This window comes from Grammomys surdaster, unplaced genomic scaffold (genome assembly GCF_004785775.1).
Source record: "Grammomys surdaster isolate TR1022 unplaced genomic scaffold, NIH_TR_1.0 372, whole genome shotgun sequence".
In the NCBI taxonomy this organism is placed as follows: Eukaryota; Metazoa; Chordata; class Mammalia; order Rodentia; family Muridae; genus Grammomys; species Grammomys surdaster.
Window position 1 is genome coordinate 9,333,812 of NW_021604791.1, and position 9,643 is coordinate 9,343,454.

General features: G+C 43.3%; 1 protein-coding gene across 1 annotated transcript in view; it reads left to right on the forward strand.

Annotated features, from left to right (window-relative positions):
- The first annotated feature begins 1,908 nt into the window (after positions 1–1,908).
- Lrrc66 (leucine rich repeat containing 66) overlaps positions 1,909–9,643 on the forward strand; it is a 26,275-nt gene continuing 18,540 nt past the window's right edge. Inside the window, exon 1 of the mRNA XM_028780789.1 lies at positions 1,909–2,380. Within this exon, the coding sequence (XP_028636622.1) occupies positions 1,909–2,380 (472 nt within the window). The remainder of the gene's footprint in view (positions 2,381–9,643) is intronic.

Genomic DNA, 9,643 nt, shown 5'->3' on the forward strand with positions numbered 1-9,643 from the left:
TTTCATCTTCGACATAAAATTATACTAATCTGCCTGGTTTTAGAACAAATCTACTCACTCTCAATCTCTTCACCTTGAAAAGGACCAGACTATAAAACCCTTTCATTTATATCCTGTTTTAAAAGTGTATTTTTGAACACCTTCTTTTTCCTCACTGTTGAAAGAATGTGCATACTTATGTTCACTGTCTTTATTTTTTGCTACTATTACATTACCTTGGCATCCAGTGGTGTGCGCAATGATTGCAGCTTTAGTGTCAAGACAAATCTCTCTCTGACCAAGAAAATGAAATCAGTTGTTGGTATTGCGTAAGGGGTGTACTATAATTTCCTCCTTGCTGTTGGTAGGGCACCTTTGCTATTTATGTACCTAAATTTAGTTGTCTTCTGAGAGATGGGAGAGTTGACCTTGCATGAAACAAAAGTTTAGAAGTTGCAGCAAGAATGTCCTTCATTCTGTACATTCATTCATGCAGAAATCATAGCCCGTGACAGACTCCAGAGCCTTAACTCTAGGAGGGCCGGGGGGTGGGGAGGGAGGAAGCTACTTGCTCTCCTTTTGCTTTGTGTGCTAACAATGTGTGATGGCATTGACATTCAGTCAGGTTGAATGGAATTGAATGCATTCACTCAATATTCACTGAAAATATCGGGAAAGCAAAGGCAAAGCATTGGCTACTGTAAGGAAGACGGGTTCAGACCCTACGACTTGAGATGACACTTAACGGAAGTGCACCACAATTCAGACCGTGGAGGGGAATGGCACTGGTCATGGATTAGAGGGAGACATTTGACTGTGAAGTAGACAGACACATTCCTCGCCCAGGCCACAACTTGCCATTACCCTCCAAGAGTGGCTTACCAGGGTATCTACAGTACAGGAAGTTTTGAATGCCTACTTTGGGAATTTGGACTACAGGCAATTAAAAAGCACTTTAAATTTTCAAAGGAGAAAACTGCATATGGAAAATGGTATTGGGGGGATGACGCCTGGAGTTACCTACGATGGAGGGGTGTGTGGGGAAGCATAGCAGAAGCTACTCTACTGTTTCAGACATGACAGGGAGAGCAGGCGGGAATGAGTGATTTGTGGCTGAGAAAAAAATGTATTCTGGCTTTGTCTTCACAGGGTTTAGCTTAGAGCAAATCTCTGCAATCCGTTTCCCGCACCTCTTACAGGTGCTTTCCTGCATGCATTCACCTTTGTAACCTGTACACACTGCTTTCAAAAACTACCGTTGCTCCCCAAGAGTGAGGAGGGGAAAGACTCGACGTTTCTATATTTTATGGCACCTCATGGCTTGGGGGCAGACCATCCTTCTCATGGCCATTTTTATCTACTTTGTGTGCATTTAAAAGGTTTTAAAATCCTGTGAAAAGTAGCAAAAGCCATAAGCATAAAGCCTGTGGCTGGCTCTCGTCAGGAAAGACTCCAGTGTTTGGTCTGTGATTGCACTTTGTGTCCGTCGGTGAGGTTCCTGCTCTAGGGAGACTGCAGTTATTCATGTCATAAACCGCGCGACGGTGTTCTCCATAAGCAGAGCAGACTTTGCCCGATGCAGGGGACACGGAGCTGAGGCTTCTCTGGGAGGAAGTCGGACTCACTGGAAAGCAGATCACAGGCTGGAGGATACTGAGAAGGCAGAGGTAAGGCTTTGCTCGACATGTATTTCATGAAGACCCAGGGGAGGTCTTTCCATTAAATGTACATCCGTGTCACTGTAGTCTACAGTCACACCTTTTGGGTAGTTTCTTTTCAGAACCCAGTTTCTAAGAAATCAAATGTTCACTTCGCTTGATAATTGAGTGAGTTTTCTGAATCTCGAATTGGAGATTCGATTTCCTGCTTTTGATTTGCTTTGACATGTTATTTTGAGTGGTCTGATTTGTTTACCCTTTTCCAGGCATTATGAAAGACTTCTACGTCCGAGTTACTATCATAGTGACAGGTCTTTGCTTTGTGGAAACAGTGGCAAACCCATCAAGAAGAAGTATTTCCCTCGATCCTGAGTACCAGACGAATGGGGATCTTCCGGCGAACTGGTCTTCTACAAGACACACATCACAGAAATCAGACACCATGGATAGGAGTGTCTATTTCTTTAGAGTTCTCTTCCAGCCTCGCACAAAAAAAGAACAGCACATTAAACACCTGGACCTCAGTAACCATCGCATATGGAAATTGACCCTTGCCCCTCTCGCGCATGCGCATGCTTTGGAACTACTAAACCTCAGCAACAATGCTATCCACACCCTCTGGCTGGATCTGCCCCTGCCTCCTTCCTCAGAGCAAAAGCACCACAGAAGCCGCTCCCTCGGCCAACTCCCACAGCTAAAGGTGCTGATACTTCAAAGGAATCAACTCAGTGGCACACCTAAAGGTAAGCAACTTGAAAGCATAGATGAGACAGAGAAAGAGTATGTGGGGAACTGGTGTTTTATGTCAGCAAGAGTTCTTCTGTATTTATGTTCAGTTTCAAGGGAGCGGCTGAAAAGGCAAAGCGGTGACCGAGCAATTACAATCAAGGCGTTTCCAAGACACGGCCTGCCAGAGCGAAATTTACAATTAGTGCAGCATAATGTCCCACTTTTTCAGTCGCATTAATGTTGTATGAGTTTGTCAGGAAACACCAGGACTATCTAGGTGCTAGAAAATAATCTCTGGTGTATTTAGTTTGCGCTTTGGCAGTTTGTTTGTTTGTTTGTTTGTTTGTTTGTTGAGATAGAATTTCACTCTGTAGCCCAGGCTGGCCTGGAACTCCCTATGTAGAAAAGAGATCTGCCTGCCTCTGCTTCCCAAGTGCTGGGATTAAGCATGAGTGCCACCAAGCCTGGCTATGCTACCTATTTTGTTTGCTATATGTATTTATTAATATGTGCAAGCAGTGAGAAATAATGTATACAGGTATTTTAATATATAATATAATTTAAATTAAACATATTGCCATATTTGCAATTTTTTTCTTGAAACACATTTTGCTCTTTTAGTTTGTCCACCAAACGCAGACCAGGAATATCTCAATATTATATAGTTACACGAAAAACTTCCTACTATGAAACCCAAATCAGAATTTCATGCCACAGCTTAAGCTGGACCCTGGAGGTACTGCCTTCAGTTTTCTGGAACAAGAGAGTTTCTGATTCAGAGCTGAAGGAGGGTCCTTTAAGGGATACATAAAACAGCCTTACATCAGCCTCCTCTTTCCATCCAAGTCCTGTTCCTCAGCTGGGGCAGAATTACAGAGAACATCCCCCCTCGCCCCGTGTCAGACTTTCAGTTTGGAGGAAAGCCTTTTCTTCGTGCTTTTTCAAAGCCCTTTGAGAAAAACCCTGGCGATTCCCTTCTCTGAAGACAAAGGTCCCGGGTAGAGATGGGCTTCTTCCTTTTGAGCTTGAACTTCTGGCTTCAAGAATAGAAGAGGGGAAATGGTGAACTTGTAGAGGGAACCATGGAAAAACAAAACAAGTCAGTCCTGCCTCTGGGGTTCTGTTAGAACTCTGCCAAATGATGCCTTCAAGACAGGAAGGCCTCGAGTCCACGTAATGTGGAGATCTGATTGGGCACCATAGTCCTTTATCCAGTCCTTTCGTGATGTGAGCTCAAACCTGCAGTCAACATACGCATGAAGTTTGCCCCAGGTTAGATGCCCCACAACACCGATTCTGTCTAGGGCTGGCCACACAACCCTGAATCCCATCTCCGAGGGGAGGAGTTGGTGAGCCGTGCCACTTGGGGAGTGTCCCAACTTCTGACCTGCCCCTTTCTCTTTCTTTTCTGCTCATATGTCTAAATGATAATATCTAGATAATGCAGATACTCCCTGGTCCATAATCACCATAAATCCATCACAGGTCACAAATACCGTAAGTCAGAAATGTATTTACATATACCTGTTGGAGTTCCAATATTAGATGACTTTCACCAAAGGCTCATGTGTTTGAACAGGTGGGTCCTTAGTTGATGATTCTGATTGGGAAGGCCACAGAAATTTTAGAAGGAAAACAAAAACCTTGCAGAAGGCAGTACGTCACTGGGGGCAGACTTTGGGGCCTTTGCCATTCTCTCTGGGTTTCAAAGCTTGGATGCAATGTAGTTAGCCAGCTGCCTGCTCCTGCACCACCCTGCCTGTGGCCACGCCTCCGCAGCCATCGTGGGCTCTAACCCTCTGGAACTGCGAGCCAAAATCCCTTTTATCCTTATGCTGGTTTTACCAAGACAGTTTATCACAGCAATAGAAAAGAAACTAACCAGGCACCTAACCCAGCAGGCATTGCTGCTTGCTTCACCTTCCCTCAGACCTTCTCAGGACACTTACATTAGCAGGAAGCTTGAAGAAAACCGTGGAACACAAAGTCCATTTTCTGATAAAACATTGGGTAGATAGCTCATGTAACACTGAACACAGTGCTGCAGGCGTGAACCAGTGGCTGTGGGACACGCTTTCATACCATCGTAAACCAAGAGAAAAAAAAAAAAGTAACATGATAAATCAAAGACTCCATGAGCTTTATTCAGATTGTTAAGATTCAATGTAAAAGATCCCTCGTGCCTCTGTAATGCAGTAAGTCATGCCCAGTACATGGTAGCAATTAAAAGATGTAAACGTAGTTTGGAAACCTGAAAATGATTTGCAAATATTGGTTTTTATTGCTCTCTTGGCACAAATTGAAAACAACAGCATACTTAGGAATAAATGATTAATTTGCTTCTCTCTAAATCTCAAACTGTCTTTTAAAATGTTAAATGGTCATTGGCAGGAATGGGATCCGTAAGCCACTCTAATTCATGAGCAGAGCGCTCTGTGTGTCTACTTAGCTGTGCTCTACTGGTCCCGAACAATAATAAATTAGAAACGCCACAGAAGGCAGCCCTCCAGCAACTAGCCATGTAGCATACACAGCTTCAAAATTCATGGCTTGTATCTTTAAATAGTGCCTGTCTATATGACACTCAGGAAAGCCCATTATTATAAAGTTGAAGCATCACACTGGCTAATCTATTGTCAGGCAATCCTGTGTGTTGAGTCAACTGTGACGTCACCAATAAGTTTTATGTTGAGGAAACACCCTGGTCAGGTGCTGGTCAATACAAAAGAGAAGCCAGACATGAATTTAATCTTAACGATATTTCCACCTTCCGCCCATAATTTTGGAAGAGCTTAACTCTTGAAAAGTGAATTAGTATCTTTTAATGGCTTAAAAAATCAGCATTCTGGCTTTTATATGACTGTAACATAATACCTGAGATGAACAACTTAAAAAGAAGAAGGTTTTAGGTCATAGTTTTACCAGCCCGTGGTAGTTGGTTCTGTTGCTCTGGGGCCTGTTTTGAGCTGTACATCATGACAGAAGCACTTGTAAGAAATGTCTAACTTAGTGGTATCAGGTAATGAGAGGTCACAAGAACTCCACATCCAACAGTCCTCATCAGGGGCATGTTCCCTGTGGCCTCAAACTATCTCTTCATGGTTCCACTTCCTTTCAGCAGCTCTGAGCTAGGGACAAAGCCTGTAACACATGTCTTCTTGGGTACACATATCCCGGCCACAGCAATCAGTATTTTAGAAGTTTAAAGCAATGGGGTGAGCCTCTAAGTCCCTTACCACGCAGTATTTCAGTACTTTAGAGAGTGAACGTGCTGGGGCAAACACCTTTCTGTGGTTACTGGGAGGCTGACAGGTCAGACTGGTGTCCTCATGTTAACCCATCCAAGTTTCAGAAACCTGAGGGCTGCATTAGAGGCAAGGTGGGATAGGAGCTGACATTGGAAAGGAACAGAATTGAACAAGAAAGAAAATGCAGTGTCTTATAAAACAAAAGCTCTCTGTATCCTTTTACCCACAAGATTTAGATTATAGAAATACAAATAACCACTATTCTCGAAATCAAATCAGTTTTTAAAGACATAAAGTGTATGGACAACATTAGGCTAAGAGGACAAGATTTTGAGTCCCTTACACACCTTGATCACTATAAGGGAGGACATATTGAATAAAATGTCTCACCCTGGATCATTTTAGACACTACCCTAATTTTTAGTACTTGGAGCATGGAGCCATAAAGTCAGAATGGTGTCGTGCTGTTATCTGATGAGCATTTGGAAAGGCATGCAGAAGTTCATAGTTCAAAGACAGTGTTCACTAAGGTGGTGGCTAGACTCCGGTCTCCACCTTTTTACTTACTGACCCTAATATGATATCCAGGAAATAGTAGGACTGTCTCTGGCCACTTAGATACTGGATGATTCCATTCCTAGCCTAGGTAATAATCAGAATGACGTTCTATAGTTAATTTCATTTCCTCAAAGTCGATTCTGAGTTTTCCTCTCAGCATTGAGTGTTCCTCTCTGAAAACATGAACTCTAACGGCCTCGAGATGTCCCAGTGCAGGCCAGCACAGAATAACTTTGTTCATTTCAACTACCCATCATCAGTGGCACAAATAAGAAACACATTTTTTCCCCACTTAGAAATGTACCCTGAAAACATAGATGTGTTACTCAAATCACCTAACTCCATCTTGGGAGACCTTAAATAGACAGGGCCATTTGTAAAAACCATACTATACCTTAATAAAACAAAATCTTAATCTTCTGAAGTTGAGAGAGGTTCCTGATACTAAGTTCCGTATCCACAAGAAATTTACCCTCCTTGGGAAATCTTGGGTTGGCTTTATGAGGGAAGTTGGATAAAACATCTTACTGCCTTACTCTATTCTGTTTACTTACTGACCTCAAGCAACTCAACGTAAGAAAGTCTTATCTCTGAGAACGAGGCGTATACAGGATCAGCAAACGTCACACATGCTGTGTAAAGACCAGAGTACAAAGTGACAGTCATATAAAATAGCTTAGCACTGTTTACTTCTTTTTTTTTGAGTATGGAATAGAGTTTATTTAGGGCATAGAGGAGTTAAAGGGGTAGTAGACACAGAGAAAGGCAGAGAGGAGGGGGGTATGTAGAAGAGTAGAGGCCAGCCATGAACACGTGTGGGGGGGAGGGAATGAGGAGAGAAGGGACAGAGAGGGAAGAGGATACAAGGGTAAGAAAGCAAGAGAATGTTTGTTCCCTTTCGTGTTGATGGATAGCCCTGAAACTCTTACTGTGGGGCCCACTCCAATCTTTTCTGTCCTCATATCTTCTTTGATTTCAGGTGCAGTAGAATATTAAAGGATATTCAGACGATCCACAAGTGTTTGAGATCTATATACAATGCAGGGTATTTCTCAACTGCCATATTGCTATGTTCAAGCTTGTGTGGGCCTCTATAGTGTTAGAGGCCCCTACCCATGCTTGTTTGAAGCCTTCTTGGATCTATGCTCTGATGGTGAGCCATTCTGACCTGGGAAATAAGCCATCTTTCCTCTCCAGATAGGATGGAGCCATCACCACAGACGCTTCTCCGCACCCTTTGTGTACTCTGTCCTTCCCCTTTGGCTCACCAGCCCCACCCCCACCCCTAGCTCAAGCAAACACTGGTCAAGGTGTTAACCAGGAACAGCCATTACAGTTTGTTATATTAATGGCATTTTGGACATGATATTTTTAGCCTATGATGGGTTTATTGAAATGCAAAATCATTGTACATCAGGAAGCATCTGAATATACTTTTTGTTTCAGTCCAGCATCTTTATTTCAGTGTAGTTATTTTGATGTTTACTCATGTTATCACAAATATTAAATTTTTGTTATTTTTTATTGATGCATATAAGTCCATCATTGACCTGTTGGTAGATAGGCTATTATGGGGGAGGGTCTAAATGCTGCAATGAATTTGGGTGGAGAAAGGTAAACTACTAGATAGACACTCAGCAAAAGAAAGGAAAAGTGTGTGTGTGTGTGTGTGTGTGTGTGTGTGAGTGTGTGTGAGTGTGTGTTTGTGTGTGTGTGAGTGTGTGTGTGAGTGTGTGTGTGAGTGTGTGTGTGTGTGAGTGTGTGTGTGTGAGAGTGTGTGTGTGTGTGAGTGTGTGTGTGTGTGTGTGTGTTATGCATGTGTTGATTCCGGGTATTTTTCCTCAATTGCTTTCCATCTTAATATGTTATGTGTATATGCATGAGATATGCATATGTGTATGTGAATGCATGCTTCTACTGTGTGTGAGCACACATATGTATGAGTGCATATGCATGTGTATGTGCGTGCATGTGAAAGCACAAGTTTGCCATTGAGTGTTGTTTTAGTTTTATTTCGTTCCTTTGATAAAATACCCTGACCAAAAGTGACCTGAGAAAGAGAGGTTATTTGGCTTAAACTTCCAAGTCACATTCCACCATTGAAGATGTCTGGTAGGAACTCAAGGCAGAAAGCTGAATGCAGAAACCGTGGAGGAAAGCTGCTTGCTGACTGGCTTGAAGGCTTATACTTAGCGAGCTTCCTTACAATGAGCTAAAATCACCTTCCCTGGAAGTCGTGCTGCCCAGAATGGGCTGAACTATCCTATAACAAGCAAGATAATCCTTCACAGACCTGTCCACAAATCCAGTTAGACAGTTAACCAATTAAAATGCTTCTAGGATGTGCCACGTGGGCAGTTAATGCTAAGCTTGACAAGTGACTTCCTTGAATGATCTCCACCTTCCGTTAAGGCAAGGTCAGTCACTGAATCTGGGGGCTTTCTGTTTTGGCTAATGTACCTAACCAGCGTGCTCCAGAGATTCTGACTTTACCCACTAGTTGCTGAGTTTACAGGTGACCTACCACCACCACCTGGCTGCTTTTATACGAGGGCCAAACTCTGGTCTTCATGGTTATATGATAAATACTTTACCCACTGAGCCATATTTCCAGTCTTCCACCTTAATTTTTGAATCTGGGCCTCTCATTTAACCTAGAGCCCACCATTTTGGCTAGACTGGATGGCCAGCAGGCTCCTGGGACCCATGTGTCACTGCCTTTTTATAATGGGGTTCTAGACTCACTGCCATGCTCAGCTTTCATGAGAGTGCTGAGAGTCTGAGTCCAGGTCCTCCTGCTTTCACAGAGGCAGTAATCCCCTGAGCAACCTCCCAGCTCAGAGGCATTCCAGTAATTCCAGACAAAAGCTTTAGAATGAGAAAATTATCAGGATAAAGAAGACCACTGCATAGTGATAAGGAGGCTCTTTCTTTAAAGATAATAACAACCTGTAATAATGCTAGACATACATGCACTTAATGATGAAACATGGATACTTGGAGAAAAAAAACTGTAGTGCAACATTGCTCATCAATAAATCAAGAAGACAAGCAATCAGTAAGAGTCTAGCTGAAGTGATAGTCTAATCAAAATGCTTGATCCAATTGCCATATATAAAATGACCAATCCAGAACCAGAGTGATGGCTAATAGGTTAAGGACCCTTATTGCTCTCACAGAAGACCCAAGTTCAATTCCCGGCACCTGCATGGCAGCTCATAACCATCTGTAACTCCAGTCCGAGGCATCAGGAATGCACATGATGCACACACACACACACACACACACACACACACACAGAGAGAGAGAGAGAGAGGGAGAGGGAGAGGGAGAGGGAGAGGGAGAGAGGGAGGAAGGGAGGGAGGGAGAGAGGGAGAGAGGGAGAGAGGGAGAGAGGGAGAGAGGGAGAGAGAGGGGGGAGAGGGGGAGAGAGGGGGGAGGGGGGGAGAGAGGGGGAGGGGAGAGGGGGAG